Genomic DNA, 24,356 nt, shown 5'->3' on the forward strand with positions numbered 1-24,356 from the left:
GGGGGGGATACAGGGCCTGGCTGCCCAGGGACTCCCAGCGTACAATGTCCCCTTGCATGCCCCCGCCCCCTGTCCACCCACCCACACACCTCCATGCTTACCTGCCGCTGTGTACCCACCTGTGCTCACACCCCCACCCCATGTGCCCACACCCCTATGCTCACCCCCTCCCATGCCCTCACACCCCTCTACCCATTCCCCTGTGCTCACCCCCCCAGCACCCACACCCCAGCACCCAAAACCACCCACTCCCAGCCCCTCTCCCATGCAACGAGTTTCCCGTGCTCAGCCCACAGCAGCTGCCAGCCATGGCTCGTAATGCCATGGAGCCACTCGCATGGCTTTGCCATGATGCATTGGGTGCCATGCGGGGGCCCTCCGCTCCCCAGCACCCATAACGTGCCGTGCCTCAGTTTCCCCCGTGCGGGTGTACGGCACTATATGCTGCCCACGGTGTGCTGGGTGGTGGGGTCCCATAAGGTCTCCGAGAGGGATGAGGGTGGGAGAGAGGGGAGTCAGTGCTGTGTCCCCCAAGAGCTGTGGGGTACAATGGGGATGTGGGGACACCAGCACCCTGACCCTGCCCCGGATGTTGGCACCCTGCGAGCTGGCAGCAAATGAGGTGATTTCCCAACCAGCATGTGAGGCCGAGCCACCACCACCCCGCCCCCGGGTGTCAGCCACCGAGGAGGGAGGACAGTCCCCGAGGAGCCTCACGGCTGGTTGGAAAGGTAAGGGCAGGCCTGGAGGGCTCAGAGTGGGGCCAGGGAAGGGGGTCATGGGTGTCGGGGCATCGCCCTGACTGCAGCCGTGTCCTGCCCGCCCCAGGGTGGAGAGCTGGCAGCGGGATGGCAGCGGCGGGGCTTGCACAACCCTCGGACGACGGCCGCCTGCCCGCAGCACAGCACCATGATGCCACTGGGCTGGATCCTGCTACCGCTGCTGCTGCTCCTGCTGCTGCTGCAGCCGGGCCCCGCCACACCGTGCTCCCCACAACCGAACACCACCCATTTCGTCTGCACAGAGCCCACCCTGAGCACCTTCCCCTCCGGGCTGCCCCCCACCACCCTGGCCATCTCGGTGGAGTTCACGGCGCTGGACACCCTCCTCCCCACCGCCCTGGTCGGGCTGCCTCTGCTGCAGGAGCTCCACCTCTCCTCCAACCGCCTCGCCACCCTCCCCAGAGTCCTCCTGCGGCCCGTGCCCACCCTGCGTGTCCTTGACCTGACGAACAACCTCCTGGCCGACCTCCCCGCCGACATCTTCGCCACCACGGGCCACGTCCAGCACTTGGTGCTGCAGGGGAACCAGCTGCAGGTGCTGTAGCGTGCCTGGTTCCAGCACTTTCCCCGGCTGCACTGGCTTGACCTGGCTGCCAACGCGTTGGTGGAGGTGCCGCCGGAGGTTTTCCGCCCGCTGCATTCCCTGCGTAGCCTGGATCTGTCCCGCAACCGCCTGGCATCCCTGGCACTGGGCGCGCTGGCCGGGCTGTGGGTGCTGGAGCAGCTCGACCTGGAGGGGAACCGGCTGGGCATGCTGCCGCCCGCCACCTTCGCGCCCACACCCGGCCTGCGCCTCCTCTTCCTCCAGGATAATGAGCTGCGGGCGCTGTCTGCCGGCATTTTCACCCCGCTGCGTCATCTCCGTGTCCTCAACCTGGCACGTAATCGGCTGCAGGCACTGGAGCTGCCCCCCCGGTCCCCCGGCCCCATGTTGGACCTCGACATCTCGAGGGTGTGTGAGTGCCCGCTGCTGGCGTTGCTGCAGCAGGCGGCCCCGCGGCTCAGCGCCACCCACGACACCCTCTGTGCAAGGCCCCCACACTACCAGGGACAGGAGGTGGCCGCCATCAGCCAGGCTGGGGACAGGGGCTGCAAGACCAAGCAGGACCCGCCAAACCCCTAGGCGAGGGGTTTGGTGTCACCCTGGGTGCCTGGGCATGTCACGTCCCTCCTGGCCACTCTGTCCCCAGCCAAGACGAGCTCTCCTAGGGAAACAGGCAGGGGTGCAGCTGTCCCCATCCTGATGGCCCCATCCCCATCCTGTGATGCCCATCCCAACGGCCCCCAGCCCCATCCCACCTGGCTCAGGCTGTCCTGTGTCCCTGTCCCCATCCTGCCTGGCAGATGTCCCTGTCCCCACCCCACAAGGGCACATTAAATGCTGTCACTTGGAGCCATCACAGTTTCTCCTGTGTGTTGTCCTATGAAGTCCCTGGGGATAAGGCAGTGATGGGCACCATGTCCCCCACCCATGCCCACCCCATACCCACTGTGTCCCCTGCCCAGGCCTGTTCCCATCCGGGCCAGCCTGCTCCCCCACAGGGTCACCCCCTTGGATTGCCCACCACCCTCTCCCACCCTCCGGCATTGCTCACTGCTGAGTGACACTGCTGTCCCCTGGCCCGAGCACCCACAGGGGCTGGGGGAGGCCTAGGACTCTGCTTGGCATGGGGACACCTGGCTTGGGGACACTTGGCATGGAGATGCTTGGCATGGGGACACCTGGTGTTGGGTCACCTGGTATGGGGACACACGGCAAGGGTACACTTGGCATGGAGATGCTTGGCATGGGGACACCTGGCAAGGGGACACCCAGCATTGGGTTCCTTGGCATGGGGACACCCAGGGTGGGGACACTTGCCGTGGGGCGGTGGCTCGAGGCCCCCTGGCCGCCCACTCGGGACGGGGTGTCCCCGCAGGTGTCCCCGGGGCCGCGGGACGTCGCGGAGCCCCCGGGCAGGATCGGGCCCCCGCGGCCCCATGTGGGCCCCCCCCACGCCGCGGCACCCCCCAAAGCCCGCCCCCCTCGGCCCGCCCCTTCCTCCTAATTGGTGGAGGCGCGGCCCTCCCCTTCGCTGATTTGCTCCCGCCACCAACTATGAATCCGGAGCTGGGCGGGGGCCGGCGGATCGCGATCACGACCGGGGGTCGCGACAGACCACCCCCCACGCCCCGTAAGTACCGTCCGCGGGACGTGGCGGCAGTGGGAGGGTGGAAGGTGGGCCCGAGGGCGTGGTCCGGGGGTCCCGGGTGGGGGGACCTGGGGGTCCCGGAAGGGGGGATCCGGGGGTGCCTGGATCCGGCCCCGCAGGGCCCGAGAGGGCTCCGGGGGCTGGCAGGGGCTGCTGAGAGCCCTGCAGCTCCAGGCAGGACAGCAGGGTCGGGGGGGGGGTCCCCAGGTATCCCCTGCCGGTCCCCCCTCCCCCGTGATGGGTGCCCCGGAGCACCCCAGGGACCCCGGGGGTACCTGCCTCCCCCCGGGGACCTGGCCCCCGAGACCCAAGGGGACACCCCCAGGGACCTGCACCGCCCCCCGGACCCGCCCGCAGGCCCCCCCAAAGCCCCCCAGGACTTGTCCCCGGGGGTGCACAGGGCCAGGCTGGGGGGGGAAGCAGGGCAGGGACGCTGCCCTGTCCCCAGCGGGACCCCGGGTGCAGCCGCGTGGCAGTGGGACACCCCAAGGGTCAGGGACGCTGCTGGGGTGGGGTTGGGAGGGGGCTGCCGGCCGCTCCACTCCCTGCTCCGCTCCCTGCGGTGGGACCTGGGGCTGCCCCGGCCGAGGTGAGGGTGACCAGTGGCACGTCCCCACCGCAGGCTTCCCAAAGGCACATCCAGCCCAGCTTCTGGCTGAATCACCCAAAAACCCTCCTCGGCCCCAAATGGGGCTGGGGGGACGCAAGGAGGGGTGGGGGACCCAACCCAACCACATATCGGAGGGATGGGAGGTCAGCCCTGACCCCAAACTCCTCCCAGACCCCCTGTGACTCTCCCTCGAGTGGCTCGGAGGCCTCCGGCTGCCTCCCACTCGTGTCATGAGTTGGTGGGTCTCAGCCCTCAGAGGGGTAGGGACTGCAGAGAGACATGCTGGGGGGCTCAGCCCCACTGTGAGCCACTTTCCTCAGCACGGTGAGGGGTGACCACGTGGCTTGGCCACCCCAAGGTCCACGCCGGGCTCAGCCACCCATGGCACTGCATGATCTTTCTCTTCCCGCTGCAGCTGCCGCTGCCATGTCAGCCGAAAACACCGCGCCGGCACAGGACGGGCAGGAGCTGAAGGTAGGGGTGCAAGGAAGGCTAGGGGGGTGCTGCAGGCATCGCTGGGGGCCGCAGCTCACTGCCATTCCCCCACGGCAGAGCGTGGTGAGCCGGGTGGCCAGCCTGGCCCTGGTGAGCTGTGCTTGTGGCGCCATCTCCACGGCATACGCCTCCACCAAGAAGAGCCACCCCTACGTCAAGTCCGTCTGCGACGCCGCCGAAAAGGGGGTGAAGACACTGACGGCGGCGGCAGTCAGCAGGGCCCAGCCCATCCTCACCAAGCTGGAGCCGCAGAGTGAGTGGGGCTGGGGGGGGCGGCACCCCGCGGCTTTGGGGTACCCAAAAAGCTGGTCCTAGGAGAGCTCTTGTCAGGCAGGAGGATATTAAAACCCCTCTATTTTCACGTTTCTAGTTTCCACCGCCAATGAATACGCCTGCAAAGGGCTGGATAAGCTGGAGGGGAAGCTGCCCATCCTGCAGCAGCCCCAGAGAGGGTAATGTCTCCCCTGGGGGTCACTCTGGAGGGGGTCCAGTCCTCGGTGAAGTGCTGGGACTAGACATTCCTCTGCTGTCCCCTCCCAGGTGGTGGCAGGGACCAGGGAGCTGGTGTCATCCACCGTGAGCGGCACGGTGGGCCTGGCCCGCGGCGCAGTGCAGGGCAGCGTGGAGAGGACGCGCTCGGCGCTGAGCACCAGGGTCAGCACTGTGGTGGGCTCCCGTGTGGGCCAGCTGCTGGCCACGGGGGTGGACGTGGTGCTGGGGAAATCGGAGGAACTGGTGGAGCGATACCTGCCTGGGACAGACGAGGAGCTGGATGAGTGCTGACCGCACTGGGCCGGAAAACATCTCCCAAATTCAGGGTGCCAAGCCCCCCTGGGACCCCCACCCCATCGCTCAGCACTACCCCGGCATCGCTTGCACCTGGTGCCTCTGCTTAGCCCCCCACGGTGGTGCCCAGGCAACTCTGTAGAGCCAGGGCACTGCCGAGCCCCCTGTGGTGCCCAGGGCTACCATGACGCCGCACAGGGGACGGTCCCTGCCCGGCGGGAACCCAAAGCCAGGGGACGTGGCGCGGCTGTGGGTGAACTCTCACCTGGAAACCAGAAAGCAAATATAGCCCCGTGCGCCACCCACCCCGGCTATTTATAGCTCGGCATGGGGTAGCAGTGGGCAGAGCTGGCCCCGTGTCACAGCAGAGGTGACTGGAGAGGCCACCTGGCTTTTTAGTGACACCTCCACATGACCCAGTGGCCAAGCATCCTGCAGCCGGGCACCCCCGCATCCTGTGATGGGGTGAGGAGCTCGGGGAGGCTCATCCCAGTGCCAGCGGTGGGATGCTCCGGTGCCCAGTGCAGGATGCTCCAGCCACACGGTTCTCACCCCCTGGCCCTGCAGCGGTGGTGGTGGGTGTCGAAGTGGCCTCACCGGAGCGGCAGAGACAGCGGCAGAGCTACTTTGTCCGTGTGGGCTTGCTCTTGGCCAAGCTGCGGCACCGAGCCCTGCAGTGCTCGCTGGCCGAGCTGCAGCGGGCACGGCACAGTGCCCAGCGGGTCCTGGCCCAGCTCCACCGCATCTTCGAGCTGGTAAGGATGCAGTGGGGACCGTGCCAGCCCCGTGCCAGCCCGGCGCCCCACAGTGTGCTGCAACCTCATTGTCTGTTCCCCCAGATCGAGCAGGGGTGGCAGGGCATGGATGGGCCGCTGTACGGTGCCTGGCAGCATCTCCACCACATGTGGCTGGAGTGGAGCCAGCAGGTTGCTGTGCCCATGGAGGAGAGCGAGGTATGGGGTGGGGGTACCCGTGGGGGACATCAAGGTATGGGGTGGGGGTCTGTGCCCGTGGAGGATGCCGAGGTATGGGGCTCCGAGCCGGGCAAGGGGAGCACGGCACCCCGGGGCCGCTGCTGCCCGCCGGCTGCCTTGCAGGTGGAGGTGCGGACGCTGGCCATGCTGCGCGGGCTCCTGTGCCAGCTCCACACCGCCTGCACCCGCCTGGCCGCCGGCGCCCGGTGTTTATCCAGCAGCGTGCAGGAGACGGCGGGACATGTCCGGCACGGCGTGGAGGGTGTGCAGGCTTCCCTCTCCCGCGCCCGCTCCTTCCATGACCTGTCGAGTTTGGTGCTGGCACAGAGCTGGGAGACGGTGACGCGGGCGCAGCTGAGCATCGATGAGCTGCTGGAGTATGCGGGGCAGCACGCGCCCCTGCCCTGGCTGGTGGGACCCTTCGCCCCCGCCCTGGTGGAGTATCTGGAGGATGTCCCCGTGGAAATGGCCAAATGGGAGGGTTGCATCACCGTGGGGGACACACACCGGGTGCCTGGTCCCCCACAGCTTTGCAGCCAGCGCTGAGCCCCGGCACCACCAAACTGGGGGAGCACCCACCCACCCACCCACAGCAGCGAGCCCCATCCCCACTGGGGTCGAGGTGACGATGGACTTGGTGACCCGGCATGGGACCCCTGATGCTGCAGCCAGGGACTCATTTGGGGAGGGAGGGGATGGTGGCACGCGGAGGGCACAGTGTGTGCCCAGCCCTGCCTGTCCATGGTCCGGGGCTCCCCATGGTGTCCCCGAGCCTGGGGAGCATGAGGATTTCTTGTCTTAGCAGCTTCAAAGCATTTTAAAGAGGAATAAAACAACTTTTTAGGCCTTAATCTGCCTCGCAGCCCGCAGCGCCAGCTGTGGCAGAGCCACCACGTTGTGCTGGGCTCACTGGGGGGCTCAGCAGGGGCGGCAGAGCTGGGGGTGCGGGGTGACCCCATGGGGAGGGTTTTGCCGGCAGGGTGGCGGTGGGGTGCTGGGGTGAAGGGTGCCGGCGGGGTGCCGGGGCGGCTGGACTGTGAACCGCAGCCATGTGGCAGCGAACTTCGTCCTGGTTATCACCGCTGCGTCCCGCAGCAGGGCTGGGCCTGGGGTATCCCCAACATTGCAGGTGCAGCATGGCCACAGCACCCCGTGGGGTGGCACCAGGTCCCCCAGACTGTCCGTCCTCCTCCTGCCACCGGCACCCACTGGGACCAGTCTGACCTCCACTGGGAGCAGTCTGACCTCCACTGGGCCAGGTGTGGGGGGAACAGCGGGAGCTGCGTGCTGGGGGATTCCCCCCGAGGGGAGGGTGGGTTTTGGGGGGCGTCGGTGCCTGATCCGGCCGGGGGGGGTGGATGTGGGTGGAGGTCGGGTCCCGAGGGGGGGGTGGTCAGAGCAGCTCGGCCTGGGGGACACGGTCTCGGGGGGATTCGGTCCCCGGTGGGGGGGGGGTGTCAGTGCAGCCTGGTGCGGGGGCATCCAGTCCCGGGGGTGGCGGGGATCGGTGCAGCCCGATCCCGGGGGTCCCGGAGGGGGTCGCTGCAGCCCCGGGCAGCGCCGCTCCCGGCCGGTCGGTGCCCCCGGACCGCCCCGGGCCGGCCCCGGTAGGGCGGGACCCGGTCACATGCGCTCGGGGCCGGGCTCCGGGGCTATAAAGGCCGGCGGGGAGGGAGCGGGGCGAGTCCGGAGCTCAGCCTAACCCCCAGCGGTAAGCCCGGTCCGGACCCCCCCCCCCCCCCCCCCCCCGGAAGGGCCCCAACCGGCTGGGGGCTGCCCCGTCCTTTGGAAGGGGGTGACGTGGGGTACACCCGTGCTGGGGGTGTTGGGGTGGGGGGTCTGACCCTACTCACGGTTCCTTCCCCCGCAGCACCGCCGTGGCCAGCAGCGAGCCCGGGATGGTGCAGCCCAAGGCAGAGGAGCAGCAGGTCAGTGGGGGCAAAGGGAGGGGTTGGGGTGGGGGTGTCCAGGGGGTCCCTACTTGGGGACAGGGCTCTGGGTTGTCCTACCCTTGGGTGGGCTTAGAGAATCCTCAGAATACCCCAAAGCCATCCTTGGGGGTCTGGGAGCACACAGTGCCCCCCATCCCGTGTGAGATTTGGTGCCCCATCACCCCACACACACTCATCCTGACCCCTTCATGCCACAGAGCATTGGGATGCGCGTGGCCAACCTGCCCCTGGTGAGCTCTGCCTATGACATGGTCTCCACCGCCTACACCTCCACCAAGGAGAGCCACCCCTACGTCAAGTCCGTCTGCGACGCCGCTGAAAAGGGGGTGAAGACACTGACGGCGGTGGCGGTCAGCAGGGCCCAGCCCATGCTCACCAAGCTGGAGCCACAGAGTGAGTGGGGCTGGGGGGGGCGGCACCCCACGGCTTTGGAGTACCCAAAAAGCTGGTCCTAGGAGAGCTCTTGTCAGGCAGGAGGATATTAAAACCCCTCTATTTTCACATTTCTAGTTTCCACCGCCAATGAATACGCCTGCAAAGGGCTGGATAAGCTGGAGGAGAAGCTGCCCATCCTGCAGCAGCCTACAGAGAAGGTAGTGGGGTGGGGTGGGCAAGCACAATTGTGTTTCCCTCCCTCCTCTATACTACTTAACAGAGGGTTGTCCAACCCCCAACCAGCTCATCTTGGACACCAAGCAGCTGGTGACATCCACGGTGACGGGGGCCAAGGATGTCCTGACCAGCACTGTGGCTGGGGCCAAGGACGTGGTGACCAGCCGGGTGATGGGTGTGATGGACATGACCAAAGGGGCCGTGCAGGGCAGTGTGGAGCTGACCAAGTCAGCAGTGAGCAGCGGCATCAGCACTGTCATGGGCTCGACTGTGGGCCAAATGGTGGTGAGTGGGATGGGCTCCGTGCTGGAGAAGTCAGAGGAACTGGTGGACCATTACCTGCCCATGACGGATGAGGAGCTGGGTAAGGAGAAGATTGCAATCCTCTGGAGATGTGTCATGGCCTGGGGGTCCTCTTGGAGAGGGGTGGGCAGAGCCTGGGCAGGGCAGTGCTGGCTCTGTGTGGGGTGGTTGGTGGTGGGGCCATCTCAGCAGCTCCTCTCCCACAGCTAAGCTGGCCACAGCCGTGGAGGGCTTCGAAACAGAGCAGCAGAAGCAGCAGCAGAGCTACTTCGTGCACCTGGGCTCCCTCTCGGCCAAGCTGCGGCACCGAGCCCTCCAGCACTCGCTGGGCAAGCTGCAGAATGCCAGCAGCAGCAGCCAGGAGGTGCTGGCCCAGCTCCAGTGCACCCTCGACCTGGTAGGACCCATCCCCGTGTCCCCCCACACCACCCTGGGGCCGTGGCAGACCACCCATGGCAGCCTCTGCCTCTCTTCCCAGGTGGAGAACCTCAAGCAGGGCATGGACCAGAAGCTGCAGGGAGGGCAGGAGAAGCTGCAGCAGATGTGGCTGGAGTGGAGCAAGAAGCAACCAGGTGGAGGCAAGGACCTGATGCCACCAGAGGTAGGTGGAGGGTAGGGGGTCCCTGGGGTCACCCAGTGTCCCACACACACCCCTCACCACCCCCTTGTCCCCCTGCAGACGGTGGAGTCGGGCACGCTGGCCCTGCTGCAGGGCTTGACACAGCAGCTCCAGAGCTCCTGCCAGCCCTTGGTGTCCAGCCTCCAGGGCCTCCCTGCCAGCATCCAGGACACGGCGGGGCAGGTCTGGCAAAACGTGGAGGAGCTACGGGCAGCCCTCACCTCCGCCGCCTCCCTCCAGGACGTGACGGGCAGCGTGCTGGCCCAAGCCCGTGCTTGTGCCACCAAAGCTCGCCAGCTGATGGACGAGCTGGTGGAGCACGTGGCCCACAACACCCCCCTGACCTGGCTGGTGGGACCCTTCGCCCCCTCGGGCCAGCGCCTGGTGGACCTGGAGATGCAGTAGCATCATCTGGGGTGGGGTGATGTTGGTTCTCCCCCTTTCCCAAGCAGAGATAGAAGCGTCTACTAACTCCAGCCTAGCCCACCTTACCCGCAACCATAGTGCCTTCCTGTACAAGGGACCTCTCCTGCCTGCCCCAAGTGCAGCCCTGTCACCTGTGCCTGGGACATGCACTAACGTGCCTTCAATCCCCCAAGTGCCTATTGGGGTCACCTCTGGCCCCCACCAGGATCCCCCAAGTCCTCTTGTCCTCAGTGCCTTCACACCCCTGGTCTTGGGGGATCGGGGATGGCTCATGAAGCAATAAACTCTGGTTAGTTTTGCACTGGACTGAAGCTTCTTCTGGGGGGGTGGCTGCATCCCACCCTGAGTAAGGGCTTGGGGAGTGATGATGTCATAGGCCTGCATGACCTCACAGGGGCTGGGGCTTCTACTGGAGTTATTAGAGTCTGGTGCTGAAACCCCACCCCCTGAGCAGAGCCCATGGCTGAGGGTGAGTGGAGGGGGTGCTCTGGAGGAACAGCCACCCCCAAGTCCTGGGGACCCCCATATCCCACAGCCCAGTGAGGACCCCCCCGCCTGTCCCCAGCCCTGGTGGGGACCTGGTGTGGGAGGATGGGAGCAGGAGGTGGGACCAGGGCTGGCCTGGGAGCAGGGTCCCCCCAGCCCTGGGGCCCAGGCAAGCTGATCCTGGGGGGCTCAGGCACAGCCCCTGTCCCAGCAGCAGGACCCAGGGGAGTGTGTGGGGGTCTGGGTTGCTGGGCAGGAGCTGTTCCCCCCATGGGGCAGGAGAGGCAGCCCCTGGGCTGTGCATCCCGTGTGGTTGCACCCTTCTCTGTCCCGCCAGACCGGGGCATCACCCCCCCAGCGGCGATAACCACAGGGCTGTGGTGCTGGGCAGCAGCAGGTTGGTGCGAGGGGCTGGGTGTGGGGGTCCCCCTGGCATGGCTGAGCCCCTCACCCCACACAGCCTGCCAGCAGCCCCCTGCATGCCCATGAGACAGGCACTGAGGCCAGCATGGGTTCCCCCTGGCCACTCCACAGGCACAGCTGGGCCCCCAGATGGAACTGGGGCTCCATGGCACCCACCTGCACCCTGGGTATCAGCACTGTGCCCCCCTCCATGGACCCTGTGGATGAGACCACCCCGTAGCCATGCCAGCAGGTACCCTGTCCCTGGGGGCTGTGCCCCTGCTTGGGGTCCCACAGGTCCCTGGAGGGGACTCTAGTGGTGTCCCCAGGGTGCATGTCTGATGGCAGCCCCTGTGCAAACCCAGGCTGCTGCAGGCTCTGCCCCAAGGTCTCCCCCCACGCAGCTGGGGTCCCTGAGGACACTGGTACCAGCATCCCCTCGGTCATGGCCACCATCCTCCGTGCCCTGCTGGGCCCCACAGTGGGGCAGCTCTTCCTCAACAGCATGGAGCGGATGCTGGATACATCCTGGCAGTGGCTGAACCGTTACCTGCCCCTGGGCGAGAGGCAGGTGGGTGAGAGACCCCAGGATGTTGCTGGGGGTGTTGGTGTGGGTGTCCACATCCCTGTCACCCTGCAATGCTGCTGGGGGCCAGGAACCCCAGTGCCCCGTCTCCAGCACCTCTTTCCCCGCAGTGGACGGGGCTGCAGAGGAGCCAGATTTGGCCTCACCTCTTGAGCACAGCAGCCTCCTTCCCCTCGGCTCCCTCTCTGGCAACGCCAGGCGCTGAGCCATGGCCCTGGTGCAGCAGCTCTGGCAGAAGTGGCTGGACACACCCCCACCTCCAGCACATCCTCAATGTGGTGAGAGTTGCCGTCCTGTGGTGCTGGGGCGGGGACCCCCGGTGTGCCCAGGACCCCCGTGCTCACGGTGCTGTTCCTTCTGCAGATGAAGACTGTGCAGCAAGGCTTGGAAGAGCTGCTCTGCAACAGCCAGGCAATGTGGGCTCACAGGAACCAAGCGCAGGCAGCCCCCTGCCCACACTCTGCCTGTCCCAGCACCCAGGTGAGGCCGGTGGAGGGGTGCAGGACCCCCATGCTGCCAGCGGGGCGGGTGCTGGCTGTGAGGCAGATGCTGGCACAGCGGCTGCAGGACACCTTGGTGCCGCTGTGGGCTTGGGTCGCGCAGCTGCCAGCCCTGCTGCAGCAGGCAGCATGGTGAGCCCAGCATGGCATGGCCGTGGTCCACAGCACCTTCAGCCGGGCCGGGGCCATGCGGGAGCTGCTGGGGGCTGTGGTGGCCTGGGGACACGAGGTGGTAGCCCAGACCTGGGAGGCACTGCTGCTGTTCCTGCTCCTGCATCCGCTGGTGCCATGGCTGGAGGACATCACTGAGGCTGCTGGCACAGAGGCACCACTCACCACCCTGCTGCACCCCCAAACCTAGGGGTGCCCCAAATTCAGCCAGCTACAGCTGCTCCCCTGGGCAGTGCAAGGGTCTGAAACCTGGCTGTGTCCTCAGTGGCACCAACGTGACTCTGCTCACCTTCATGTCCGTGTCTGGGTGTTATTCTGTTCCTGCCATGCTGGCACCCGTGCTGATGGGGGCCACAACAGCCAAAGGCAATGGAGGCGTTTGGGGTGGGGACAGACCTCATATCCACCTTTAAATCTCCCCTGACCCAGGGTGAGGTCCCAAGGAGGGAGGGGTCTCACACAGGCTCCTTGCTGGGGCAGTGCAGGGCTTAACCAGCCCCTCCTGTGGGGTGGTGACACATCCCCCTGTCCCCAGCCACCTTCCCCAGCATCAGGGTCTGGGTTGCCCCCATGTCTCCCCAGCCTGAGGATGGGGCTGAGCCCCAGCGCTGCACTGGGCAGTAGCCCCCATCTTCCCCCCCCCCCCCCCGCTTCCCAGCAGTTGGGCAAGAGGCACACGGGGCTTTTTATTTTGGATTTTGTTTACGGAGGGCTGGAGCATGAAAACAGCCCTGGAAAAAAATATAACCCTCTCCCCAGGGCAGAGTTACGGCAACAGCAGCCGCAAAGCAGGGTCGAGGCATCCTCACTCCTCCACGGCACAAACAGGACTCAAGGACGCAGCATCTGGTTGAGCTGGGAACATCTTTATTTTACATGTACAAAAGCTTTGGCTTGTTGCAAAAGAGCAGACAAAGATGCTGCCCAGCACAAGGCAGGATGCCGCCACAGTTCAATCCCTCCTGGCTGAGATAGGAGAGAGAATATGCTATTTTCACTCTGTTTTTAACCCAAAAGCTGGTGCCCAGCCCTGCTGCCGCCCCTGGAGCAGAAGGACCTGGCTCCAGTTGCTGCCTCTGGCCAGAGAGAAGGTGATGGCGGGGAAAGGGGCTCAGGGCAACAGCAACAAGCCCCCATGGCCGAGGCAGAGCCCAGCATGGGCACTGGAAAATCAAGCAGAAAGCAGCCTTGTCTGGCTGTCTGCTCCCCTCCCCAGGGCCTGGCAGGGACACCTGTGGGTGCCTGGTCCTGGCTCGAAGGGTGGGCCAGGGCCCGAGGGAAGGGGGGACCCGTGGGGTCATTTTCCAGTCCTGGCCCCGGGCAGGGGGATGCTCCTGCTCTCCCCTCCTCACAGTCAGCGATGCCTCAAGAAACAGACACTAGGGCTCCTTGTATTTTTCATTAAAAAACCCTTTATATTCATTTCATGTTGGTTGAAATCACAAGAAATTAGGTAGGAGGGAAAACCAAAACAAACAAACAAAAAAACAAAAAAAGAGGAAGAAAAACAAAACAAAAAAAGAATTAAAAAAAGAAAAAAGAGGGGACAAATACAGACAACCAGCACAGCCCCCCTGCGGTCGGTGCTTTCGCAGGGCTGGGGGCACAGGACAAGACCTAGGACATCAGCTACTGTGTGTCTTAGTGACGTAACTCAAACGGCATGAGGCAGAGGCCGGTCTCCCTTCGTAGCCCCTCCACCTCCTCCTCCAGGCAGAAGCTGCTTCCTCAGCTCTCCTCCACGTCATCCACAGCCTCTGACTCCCCACGAGCCCTCTCCCGCTCTGGTCCGGCTTGCTCGACCTTGGGATAGTCCTGCATGCTGCTGGGGGAGAGCACAGGCATCTCAGCAAGCGCCTCCCCGCCTGTCTGCCTTCCCCTGCCCGCGGCAGCCCAACTCCTGTGCCTCAGGCTCCTTCCCAAGCCCGGAGAGCCCCCAAAACCATCCATGTGAGAACCCAGCTTGGACACGCATCAGATCCAGGGGAGCTCCCAAGCCCCCAGCCCTGCCCCTCACACGCTCACTTGTTGTGGGTCTCCTCGGCGGATGCCTCCGGCTCTCCGGCTCCCAGCCCTTGGCTTTTGTCCTTCTCCTCTGTGCCCTCCGCTTTTCGGGACAGGGATTCACCATTCACAGGACCTGACAACTCTAAAGGGAAGAGAGAGAGGCTCAGAGATTTGGGTCACCATTGCAGACCTCATCCACACTGACCCACGAGGGACTGGGCAAGCTGAGGACCCACGGCCACAGGTTGTCCCCATTTAGGCAAGGGACCCCAGGTTGAGCCTGATGCCAACAGCTAGAAGAAAGACCCCAAAGACCCCATCCCCCAAGTCCAGAGGCAGGCATCAGAGCGGATTTTCCCCATCAGCTCCTCCAGGAAAGCTCTTGCAACATCACCAGGACGTCCCCAGGCAGGCACCCGGCTACAAGGGTGGAAGATCCCAGTCACCAGCTGGCTGCGCAAGAGCCTGAGCCAGCGTCCAAGGGCGTCTCCGCATTCCTCCGTCTTGCTGGTGCCTTGGACCAGTGCTCAAGCTGGCAGTGAGGAGCCGTCCTGGCCCAAAAATCAGCCCAGAGGCACCCAAAGCCAGGGTGTGGGCGTTGAGGTTTGCCCTCTGCTCTCACTGCCGCAAATGTTCAATATTCAGTCCTTTCCCACTCTTGGCACTCCAGCAAACAAAGGACTGGAGGTGCCATGCATGGCTGCCGATCCCCTCCGCCACCGAGGCCAAGAGCCACCCCTGCTCATGTCCCTGGTTCCCCAGCAGGACGTGCTGTGCCCCATGAAGGGTCCCCGGATCGTTACGTGCCCAGAGACAGCAGGGAACCACCCCGAGATGTGCAGGGAGCGTTACCAGCATTTGTCTCCTCTTCCCCCTTCTCATTCCGTGTTTCCCCTCCCGACAGCTTCTCCTGGCCCTTCTCCGCCTCCCCCTTGTCCTTCTCAGGCCCGGCTTTGTTGGCCTTCTGGATCGCCTCCATCTTTGGTCCCAGGACGCGCGACTTCAACCGGGTGTAGACTTCAGCAGCTTTCTCCATCACATCCTTGTTTGCTTTATAGCGACGGATCTGCACCAGAAAGAGGGAGGAGGGATGCCCTTAGAGCTGGGGTGACCAAAGCACGCTCCTCACTCGCTCCAGGCAGGGACTCAGCCCTCTGCTCTACCTTTTTCAGCGTAGCCACCACATCAGTGTGCTTCTGGAGGATGTGAGAGGTGACCTGGAGTGTGCCCAGCTCCTCTAGGGCATTCAGACACCGCTTGATGTCCTGCAAGGGTGGCACAAAGGTCAGAAGCTGCCTGGAAGTCTCCCTGTGGGCTCCTGGGGCAGCTCTGCATGGAGCATGGTCCTCTGATGCCACCCAGCATCCAGAAAGGCAAGAGGAGGCTCAGCCAGGCTGAGCACCCCCAGGTATCGCAGCTGGGTGCAGTGGCCAAGGACCCGATGAGCAGGGACATCCCAGGCCAGCCCAACGCTCTTGGGCACTCACCGGGTTATCCACCTTCAGGGCAAACTTGATCTCACTGTGAAGTTTCTGAAGTTTCTCTTCAACTGTGGGCTCTGGAGCAGCAAGAGAGACAGGTCGAGGCATCAGCCCACCGGAGGAGAGCACAGCACTGCCTGGAGCCTGGGACCTCTCCCCCAGCAAGGGTTTGGTTTCCTCCTGCATCTCCAAAGTCAAACACAGCCCCAGGGGGGCCTCTCTGAAGAGGATGAGTCGGTGTGCGCCACGATTGGGAAGGGATGTATATAGGGAAGCTCACCGTCTCTGCACACCCTGTAAATACTTTCCAACATGATGGTGGGAACAGAAGTGCTGGGAAAGAACCCTGTGGGAATGATTCCTTCCCTTCCTCGGGATGGGGGAACCAACCCTGGATCACTTTTCTCCCTCTCCTCCCCTCTGTGACAACGAGCAACAGCTCTCACCCTTTTTCTTCTCCATCCTCCTTTCGTGGATCAGGTCAGATTTCTTCCGGCCTCGTTCCACTTTCAAAGGTCTGTGGGAGGAAAAGGAAAGAGGTAAGATCATTCAGGTGAAACCACCTGCTCGCTGCTGGGCTAACAAGAAGGGTGACAGCACGTGTTGGCGCATCCCCGCGGCCTGCCCAACAGTGTGAGCCAGGCAGCAGAGCCCTGCCATGCTCCACCCATGCTTTCACACACATCTCCCAGCTCGCAGGCAGGTGGGAGCCCTGAGGCAGCAGCTCCCCCATGCCCCATCTTCCCGGGATTGCAGAAAGGCAGAGCCCCAAAGTGATGCCCCAAGAATCTTCCCCTGCAAGATGGAAAACACCAAGGAAGCTCAGCCTGGTGCCCCCTGACACCTCCTCCAGCCCCTTCAGCTGTGGAAGACAGGAGGGGAAGAAACAGCCCAGCCCCTCCACAGGTGCTGCCGGCCCAGGGGCAGCTCCATGGGGAGGCCCCATCCCCACCCCGGGTATCAGCCGGGGAGGGCTGGGCAGCAGAGGAACGGCCCTGTCCCCAGAGGAAGAAAGCGCTGATGTAGGGAGGGGAGATGCTGACTTGTTCCGTGGTTTCTCCTCTGCTCGGCCCCTCTTCTCCTTCTGATTCGGTTTCCTTGACAACTCCGAGGGCTGCTTCTTCACCGGCTTCTTTACCTTGGAGAAGAGAACAATGCAGGCGAGAGCGGCAGAGCCCTCCCTGCTGCAGGAGGGAGACAGTGCCACGGCCCCCGCTGGGCACGATCCAGTGGCTATCACACCACTGCTGCAAGTCAGTTTGGGTGCAGGGGCAAACCCCGCACAGGGTAAAGAAGGACTCGGGCTGCAGCACAGGGGTGTGCTGCTCCAAAAGTAAATATCCTGGTATCTACAGTGGCCCACCCAGCCTGCAGTACCCAACTGGCAGACCCACGCGTCCTTCCAGACATCAAGATCTTCAGGCTGCCTTCCTGGCTCCTCCTCCGCAGGGAGGAACTCACCAGGCTACAAGGGTGACCTTGCCTCTGACCATGGGCAGCGTGGCTCCTATGAGCCCTCTGCAACCCTCCCCTGTGCTTCAGCTGAATCCAGCTGATGCTCCTCTAGGCTCTGGGGAGGGCAGCAAAGCAAATCCAATGACTGTGGTGGGAGGGAGAATATCATGGCGATGCGAGACCAGTAGCAGGATGGGGTGTCCTGGGCCGGAAGAGCTCCCTTTTGCAGGGCGCGGATGTGTCTACAGACATAACCCTTTCCAGCGCTCTGTGGGTCACCACAGGGTAATGCAAGACTGAGACAGCAGGTCCCTGTCACTCCTTGAGGTCCCTGCTGACCTGAGAGGATGGGCTGTCTGTTTCTCCCCAGCTCCCCACGGCTCTGTACTCACCTCTTTCTCCAGCTCCAGTTCCGAGTCTGAGGAGGATGGGGCCTTGGCACGACCTTTCCGGCCCTTTTTGGCCACTTCATCCTCTGCACTGCTGTCTGAGTCTGAGTGCACCTCTTCGCCCTTCTCTGCTTTCTCCTTCCTCTTCTCTTTCTCCTCCTTCTCCTGCTCCCGGAGTCGACGGATCTCTTCCTCCTGCTCCCTCTTCCTCTTCTCCTCCAGCTCCCGCCGTCGTTCTTCATCTCGCCTCTTCCACTCGCTGATGCGGTCCACGTCGCTATCGCTGTCACTGCAAAGGACAGAGCATGCTTAGACTCCTTGTGCGGAGGGGAGGTGGGTGACCCTCCAGCCCAGCCCCGAGGGTGGCAGTGTCCCAGCTGATCTCACCTGTTGCTGCTGGAACTGGTCGGGACACGCTCGGGCTTCGGTTTCCTGCCACGGGGCTTGGGAGGGGGTTTCTCAGCTGCAAGACAACGGGGAGATGTTCAGCAGAGGCCCTGGTTGTCCTTCTGTTAAAACAGCCCCAAGTTGGGGGGCACAGGTTCAGATATGGGCTGGAAGGTGTCCACAACAGAAGGGGACCCCTGAGCCTCAAGAGCCCCCAGCCTCACATGCTCTCCAGTCCCCTGAGGAAGCCAGCAGTGAAGAAGCTTCCTTGGCGTTACCTGGCTTCCGGCCCCGTGGAGCCTTCTTCACAGACACATCCGAGTCTGAATCGGAGTTGGAGTCCGACTTGGTCATGTCCACGGTCGCATTTCCCATTTCTGAATCCGAGTCCACTTTGGAGTCTGAGTCGGAGCTGGACTCCACTTTCTGCAGGCACAGAGTGGGGTTGGACCAGGGGGTGGCTGCGGCTCAGCAGCGTGCCCCAAAACACAGCAGGACAGGGCACAGCCGGGTCACTGAGGCATCAGCAAGGTCCCTCCTAGTGCTGAACCCACGCCCAGGGCAGAGCTCTGCCACCCCCCAGCCCTGCTCCAGCCAGCACAGACCCCAGACTCCTCTCCAGCTTCCCTCCCACTGCACTGCAGACTAGGGGTCCTTTACCTTCTTCTTCCTCCCCCCTGCCGGCATCCTCCGGGGAGCCCTGGCCACTGGCTTCTTCTCGGGAGTGAAGTCCTGGAGGAAAAGACAGATAGGAAAACATGGAGAACAGTCTCACGACAGTTTCAGAAGCCAGGCAGGTTTCCTTAAGCCATCGCCCCCCGAGACGGTGATGCTCTTCCTACAGCCTTTTACCCACCATCCTGCCAGCCTCCATCCCAAAGCCTTCCCAGCCATATCCCAAAACCCTCTTACCTGGTCACTGTTTTTTTCCGACTCGGAAGACATTTCTGAGCTCTCCTCTTCTGTCAGGGAGGGGCTGCCCTGATCCAGGTCACTGGAGGATTTCCGAGGCCGTTTTGCCACTGGCATCTGATATCCAAGAAGTAACAACATGAGAGAAGCCCACTGCCCCTCCACCCACCACAGAAAGCCAACACTCGCTGGGAAAGGGCTTTGCCTGCCTGACTCTTCCCGACTGGCCCTGCAAGAGCAGCCACATGCACTCAGAAGAGATCCATAGCTCTGGCTTCTCCTCCAGGCTGCAAACCACACCGGGACTGGGCCGTCCCACCATCTCAGACAACACGAGACAGCTGTGAGATCCCCAAAGATGCACTGAACCCCATTTCCCACTGGCATATCCAGAGGGAGTTGGTTTCTTCACCACCTCCTGCTACGGTGGGTTTGACATGCTGCGCAGTGGACGGAAGCAGAGTGGTGGACCCATGGACCGTATCAGCACCCTCCTGACCAGGACACCCTCCCATCCCCACTGCGTGGAACCACTTCAGCCCACACTCACTTTCATAGCCAGTGATTTTCGCTTGCGCCCGCTGTGGTCGCTGCCTCGATCCGAGTCTTCATCACTTTCCATTTTCTCCGTGGTGACTGCAGCCATGGCAGCGTCTTCCTCATCGTCACCTGCATCACTTCCCCCCATTGGGTCATTCTCAGGAATGTCGCTGTCCGAGGAGCTCGCAGGCTAAAGACAGTGGAGACGAGAGTTGTGTTATAGCCCGAGGGGCCTGTGGCGTATCAGGGGGGAGAGGAGAAGGGGCACAAAAGGGTGATGAGCAATGGATGGCAGCGCTGAGCAGAGGTGTGCGTGCAGAGGAGCGTGGGGCAGCCTCCCCTCCCGGCACAGAACCCTTCAGCGTGGCTCTGGGGCAGAGGGACAACGTGACCAGTCCTTCAATGAGGACGCTCAGTCGACCCCCTTCTAATTCCCCTGCACCCCCTTCCCAAGGCCCCTCACACACCACCCCAAGATCACCAGCAACACCTTCCCTCTGGATCCTCCAGCTCGGCTTCCACCCGCTGCTGCTGCCTCGCTCTTTTCTCCCCCTATCCTTGCGCTTTGCTAAAGCCTAGACCTGACAGCCCCTCCTGGGCGAGCGGACCCCAGCCCTCCTCTGCCCTAACGGCGCCAGACAAGCAGGGCTGGGTGGCTCAGTTCAGCCTCTCTGCCGGCGTCAGGGAGCAGCCACTCTCCTCTGGTGGGCTGGCCACCAACCCTCGACTCGGGACAGGCCTCTTCCTTCTCAGGTGGCTTCACCCCACAGCACATCGCACACCTTCCCCATGGGAAAGGTCCACACAAGAAGTCTGGCGTGGTGGCCACCACTCTTCCCAGCTGGGACCTCCTGTGTCTTGCTCCCCCACTCCCACAGAGGGAAGGTCTCCTGGCTTCTCACCAGCCCATCACGAGGTTCCTCACACAAGGGCATTGCACCAAAGGGACTTCCTAGAGCTGGGATTCTTCCAATGCTGGGGCTTCCTGCTGGAAAGCCTCTCCTTGTCCTTGACTGTTCCTGGCACCTCCTTCATTTAGGTCACAAAACCAAGAAAGATCTCTACTTCAGTCTCTTCTTCTGCTCCTCCAGGTATTTTGGCCACAAAATGCAGCTGGTGTCGGTGAACCCTCAGCCTTGCTGGGGCTGTTGGCATTGCCTCCATCCCTCAGCAGGCCCTTCACCAACAGGTTTCTTACCCCTGCTGGGAGTTCACGGTGGAGTCCCTGGACAAAGCGGGTGCTGCCTCCCTCATCATCACCAGCCTCCCGCCCAATAAGCTGAAGTTGTTCTCCAGGTTTTCAAGCATCTCCATGGTCTCGCCTTACCCTACGTCTGCAGTCTTGGGTCCAACCATCTCCCACAGCTACTCAAACCACATCCTCTCTCCTGCACTGGCAGCGGCACAGCCGGGGGGGCTCATTCCCTGAGCCTGCCTACCTCTAGACCACCTTGTCCTTGTAGCTCACCTTAAAAACCTTCCTCTGCCTCTTCAGACCAACTGCCTATGAAGCTGCTTTGGACGCCTTCTTTGAAGATCGCTATACAATAAATTGTATCACACAATTATGGTTACGGAATGCCCGTGCAAGCAATTGACAGCAAAGAGCCGTCTCCCGGCCTGCTCTGAAGCCCGCTGAAGGAGCAGCCCAGCGGCTTTTGGCTCAGGACCTCAGAAACGGATGAAGAGGGGGACTGCCCAATACTCCACGTGCAGGTCCGGGAGCCGGGGACGAGCAAGCCTCAAGTTCTCGCTCTGACAACGAAATCCTCCGTGCTTTGGGCAAGCAGCACAAAGCACATCCCCGGTTCCACCTTGAAGATGGGGCAAAGGCATCTTCCTCCAGAGGAGGAGGAGGAGGAGGGCTGACTCCCTCAGGAAGGGAGAGGGCAGGGAAGGGAAGCTACTTCAACCCCGAGAAAGCCGATCTGGAAGCTGGAAGCGCGTAGGCACCGTAGCAATGAGAAGCAGAAAAAGGAGAGCGACTCGGAGGAAAGGAGAGATGGAGGCACCAGCAGCCCACGTCCTTGCTGCCCCCCCGCCACACAAGGCCGCACTCACCGGAGGGGCACTGTAACTGGCATGAGGGTTGTTCTGGATTTCCCACAATCCCTCGTTGAAGCCTTTTCTCTTGTTTGGTTTGCCATATTTGTCTTTATATTTTTCATAAGGGAAGAGATCTTTAGGGCCCAAGAAGGCGCTGGAGAGAAACAAAGCAGAGGTGAGCCTGGTAGCAGAGGCAGCGGGGCAAAGGCCCAGAGAGGGGAGCGAGGCAGCGCTTACGTCTCGTGGGTGCCGAAGAAGAAGATGGGGTACTTGTTCGGTGGGGGTTTCACGGCGCCATCCACGATGTCATCGATCTGAAAGGAAACCCAAAGCAGGAGGTGGTCAGAGAGAGCGGCTTGAGCACATCCTCTGCGAGGCACGTCAGCCCCGGCTAGCAGCGTTGGCCTCCGGTACCCGCACCGGCTTGGAGGCAAGCATGGCAAGAAAGCACCCGGATGGGGACCTTGCTACGCACAAGAGTCCCACTGCAGCATCAGGGCCCGGCGGGATCTCTAGAAGAGTAACAGAAGGGATCCGGCACGGATGCTCTACGGCTAGAGCTCGGCGCGAGGTCGTCTCTCCGCTGCCAGGCTCAGCGCCCAGGGAAACACAGGCCTTGTGCTACTCCTCAGAGATCCATCGCATGAGCCGCCTCGGGGGGGATGCCCGAGGGAAGCCCCCTCCAGCCCAGGGTGGGGGATGACTGCTCCAACGGGGTGGCCTGAGGGTCCTTCCTGGCTGGAGACTGGCTGCAGGAAAAGCCCCGCTGCCAGCGGAACGCGTGGGCCACCCTGTCTTCTTCCCACGCGCGGCTCCAGCACCCGTGTGTCTGCTCCATGTGGTCTGGGCTGCAGGCAAAGCCGCAGGTGGGAGCCTCGGGGTCTGCAGGGGCTGCCCCACATGCTGGGGAGGTCTTCGGGGCAGGGTGAAGCCTTCCCCAAAAGAGCAAGCGAGCTAAAGCAGGAGGGGTTGCAGATGCCGGCAGCGCGAGGGCTCTCCTGGAACGACCGAGTCCTCTCAGCGCCAGGCCAGCCACGACAGCGTGGGGACAGCATCCTAGATCTCACGGCGTGGTGCGGCCAAGCATCATCGTCTCCGGCACCCTGAGCCTCCCCGGTACCTGCCGGCCCCGATCCCACATGGTTTCCACCTGCCAGTCTCTTGCCATCGGTCACCTTCAAGCGGATGAACCTGCCTTGCCCTCAGCTGCCGCCAGGGACCATTGCAGACCCCCATCCAACACCCCGAGCTGCCTTGCGCTCCCCTCATGAGCACATCCTCCACTGGTTCCCACTCTGCCCGCTGCTCCGGGCCTCCCCCAAGCACCACCACAGCATAACGTTGTCACCCGGCCGGCAGGACCAGTTGTCCCCTACCACACGCGCTCCATCGCCCCATCCACACACACCCCCCCCAAACCGCACCGGCACCCTCCAATCCTGCCCCTCGCGAGCGCTCAGCTGCAGCCCCCCACACGTGGCACACCCAGGCGATGTCCCCAGCGTGCGTATCCCCCTTGTCCCCACCAAGGGACACAGCCCCGGACCCCGGCTCTGTCCCCCACCCCTCCCCAAACTCAGGCCTCCTGCTGCTGTCCCCAGTGGGAGACAGAGGGTGGGTGACATCCAGGCTGGGAAGGGGAGTGGGGGTCTCTGGAGGGATGGGGCCCTGCTGGGCAGTGGGAGGATGGAGAGCAAGGGGCAGGACTCTGCTGGGGTGCTGGGGCAGGAGGTGGGCTGTGAAGGACACCCCCGTGGGGTTGGGGTGCCTGGAATGCCAGGGCTGCAGCAGGGAGTGGGGTGGCAGGGTCACCCCAGCAGGAGAGAGGGTCCCCAGGCCGGGGGTCCTGGTGGGTGAAGCAGGGCTGAGGCCCCGTGTGGTCACCCCAAGTGGGTCAGGATGTCCCCTGGGTGTGGGTCCAAAGGCAGGGCTCAGGGTGCCATTGGTCAGGAGTGGGGTCCCAGGTGCCCCTGCACGGGGTTATCAAACACCCTCCTGGCAAGGGGTCCCCCAGGTCTCCCCCATCCCTGTACCCCAGGTACAGGCACCAGTGTGGGACCCCCCTCTCCCCCTCAGTGAGGGTGCCAGCACGGGACCCCAAACCTGGTGCAAGATCCCCTCCCAGTACATGTGCCTGCATGGGACCCCAATTCCAGTCCTGGACCCCCATCCCAGTCTGGGTTTCTCCATCCTGGTACAGGTGCCAACAGGCCACCCCCCTCCTGGGATCAAACCCCAGTGCTGGTTGGGTGCTGGTGTGGGACCCCCCACTCCAGTGCAGGACCCCATCCCGGTACTGGGCCCCCATCGTGGCATGGGTGCCTGCAGGGGACCTCCATCCCAGCACTGAGCCCTCATCCCAGTACAGGTGCCAACATGGCGTCTCCCATTCTGGTACAGGATGCCCTATTTTCATACCAGGTCCCCATCCCAGTATGGATGCTGGAATGGGACCTCCCATCCCAGTATGGAGCACCCCATCCTGGTACCGGGTCCCCATCCCAGTACAGGTGCTGGTACCAGAGCTCCCACCCTGGTACGGGACGTCCCAACCCAGTACGGGTGCAGCTCCCTTACGCCCGTACCGGGCCTGCATCCCAGGATAGATCCCGACATGGGTCCCCCATCCCGGTACGGGACACCCCGTGCTGGTAGCGAGTCCCCATCCCAGTATGGCACCTCCTATCCCAGTACGGGATGCTCCGTACCAGTGCCAGGTCCCATCCCGGAGCGGGTGCTGTTACGGGATCTCCATCCCGGTATGGGTGCTGCTACAGGTCCCTGGTGCCGGTACCGGGTCCCCATCCCGGGACATGTGCTGGTTCCAGGTCCCCCATCCCGGTACGGGTACCGTTATGGCATCTCCATCCCGGTACGGGCCCCCCACCCGGAGACAGGGGCCGGTGCGTGTCCCCACCTCGCGACAGTACCGGTCCCACGCCGGTACCGGTCCCCGGTACCGGTCCCCCGTCCCGGCCCCCCCTCCCGCCCCCCGCCAGCGCGGTCTCGCGGTCTCACCCGGGCCGGCCAGTGCGGGTAGCCCTTCATCTTGGCGAAGACGAGGTCTCCGGGCTTGAAGCTGTGCGGCATGGCGGCCGCGGGGCAGGACGGCGGCGGCGGAGGCCCAGGCCGCGGGCAGCACCGGGCAGCGGGGCGGGGACGGGCCGGCCCGCAGGATGTCCCGCCCCCGCCCGCGGCACCAGCTCCCGTTGGCTCGGCGCCGCGTCCTTCCTCCGTCTCGTC

General features: G+C 63.7%; 4 protein-coding genes and 1 pseudogene across 10 annotated transcripts; 4 read left to right on the plus strand and 1 right to left on the minus strand.

The window, feature by feature from the left end:
* Nucleotides 1–577: 577 nt before the first annotated feature.
* LRG1 (leucine rich alpha-2-glycoprotein 1) lies at nt 578–2,179 on the plus strand. Its single transcript, XM_064469295.1, is given in 2 exon segments — nt 578–731; nt 906–2,179. A coding segment is annotated over 1 exon segment (996 nt). The 5' UTR covers nt 578–731; nt 906–909; the 3' UTR covers nt 1,906–2,179.
* Nucleotides 2,180–3,754: 1,575 nt separating this feature from the next.
* On the plus strand, nt 3,755–6,690 carry LOC135316286 (perilipin-3-like; annotated as a pseudogene).
* Nucleotides 6,691–6,781: 91 nt separating this feature from the next.
* On the plus strand, nt 6,782–10,052 carry LOC135316282 (perilipin-3-like). Of its 3 annotated transcripts, none has more exons than XM_064469292.1 (8): nt 6,782–7,077; nt 7,710–7,767; nt 7,989–8,184; nt 8,302–8,384; nt 8,470–8,767; nt 8,913–9,103; nt 9,185–9,307; nt 9,386–10,052. In XM_064469292.1, the coding sequence occupies exons 1-8, from the start codon at nt 6,797–6,799 to the stop codon at nt 9,728–9,730; spliced, it is 1,575 nt and encodes a 524-aa protein (XP_064325362.1). In that variant the 5' UTR covers nt 6,782–6,796; the 3' UTR covers nt 9,731–10,052. The 3 variants fall into 3 exon arrangements, with proteins under 3 accessions (XP_064325362.1, XP_064325364.1, XP_064325363.1); XM_064469294.1 differs by having other exon boundaries at nt 7,072–7,098; XM_064469293.1 differs by lacking the exon at nt 6,782–7,077 and adding an exon at nt 7,492–7,550.
* A 793-nt stretch (nt 10,053–10,845) lies between these two features.
* On the plus strand, nt 10,846–12,183 carry LOC135316285 (uncharacterized). Its single transcript, XM_064469299.1, has 4 exons — nt 10,846–10,892; nt 11,005–11,210; nt 11,336–11,503; nt 11,589–12,183. Exons 1-4 carry the CDS (start codon nt 10,883–10,885, stop codon nt 11,859–11,861), a joined length of 657 nt encoding a protein of 218 aa, XP_064325369.1. The 5' UTR covers nt 10,846–10,882; the 3' UTR covers nt 11,862–12,183.
* A 558-nt stretch (nt 12,184–12,741) lies between these two features.
* Nucleotides 12,742–24,291, minus strand: HDGFL2 (HDGF like 2). Of its 5 annotated transcripts, none has more exons than XM_064469287.1 (16): nt 24,132–24,291; nt 21,351–21,427; nt 21,129–21,267; nt 19,078–19,257; nt 18,528–18,644; nt 18,276–18,347; nt 17,894–18,041; nt 17,616–17,691; nt 17,232–17,517; nt 16,428–16,522; nt 15,831–15,901; nt 15,391–15,461; nt 15,067–15,168; nt 14,756–14,969; nt 13,922–14,045; nt 12,742–13,718 (listed from the first exon to the last, which is right to left on the minus strand). In XM_064469287.1, the coding sequence occupies exons 1-16, from the start codon at nt 24,201–24,203 to the stop codon at nt 13,625–13,627; spliced, it is 1,938 nt and encodes a 645-aa protein (XP_064325357.1). In that variant the 5' UTR covers nt 24,204–24,291; the 3' UTR covers nt 12,742–13,624. The 5 variants fall into 5 exon arrangements, with proteins under 5 accessions (XP_064325357.1, XP_064325356.1, XP_064325358.1 ...); XM_064469286.1 differs by having other exon boundaries at nt 12,742–13,721; XM_064469288.1 differs by lacking the exons at nt 21,129–21,267; nt 21,351–21,427 and having other exon boundaries at nt 12,742–13,721; nt 24,132–24,286.
* Between the last annotated feature and the right edge of the window lie 65 nt (nt 24,292–24,356).

This window comes from Phalacrocorax carbo, chromosome 19 (assembly GCF_963921805.1).
Source record: "Phalacrocorax carbo chromosome 19, bPhaCar2.1, whole genome shotgun sequence".
Taxonomy (NCBI): domain Eukaryota; kingdom Metazoa; phylum Chordata; class Aves; order Suliformes; family Phalacrocoracidae; genus Phalacrocorax; species Phalacrocorax carbo.

Bases quoted from the DNA above. Each gene is read 5' to 3' on its own strand.
- LOC135316285 (XM_064469299.1), top strand. The intron at 11,211-11,335 runs GTGGGTGAGAGA...CTTTCCCCGCAG, and splicing joins TGCCCCTGGGCGAGAGGCAG to TGGACGGGGCTGCAGAGGAG. The intron at 11,504-11,588 runs GTGAGAGTTGCC...TTCCTTCTGCAG, and splicing joins TCCAGCACATCCTCAATGTG to ATGAAGACTGTGCAGCAAGG.
- HDGFL2 (XM_064469286.1), bottom strand. From the start codon at position 24,203: ATGCCGCACAGCTTCAAGCCCGGAGACCTCGTCTTCGCCAAGATGAAG. The intron at 21,268-21,350 runs GTAAGCGCTGCC...GTTTCTCTCCAG, and splicing joins TTCTTCGGCACCCACGAGAC to CGCCTTCTTGGGCCCTAAAG. The intron at 17,692-17,893 runs GTAACGCCAAGG...GTTGTCTTGCAG, and splicing joins TCCACGGGGCCGGAAGCCAG to CTGAGAAACCCCCTCCCAAG.
- LOC135316282 (XM_064469292.1), top strand. From the start codon at position 6,797: ATGGGGAGGGTTTTGCCGGCAGGGTGGCGGTGGGGTGCTGGGGTGAAG. The intron at 8,185-8,301 runs GTGAGTGGGGCT...TCACATTTCTAG, and splicing joins CACCAAGCTGGAGCCACAGA to TTTCCACCGCCAATGAATAC. The intron at 9,104-9,184 runs GTAGGACCCATC...CTCTCTTCCCAG, and splicing joins TCCAGTGCACCCTCGACCTG to GTGGAGAACCTCAAGCAGGG.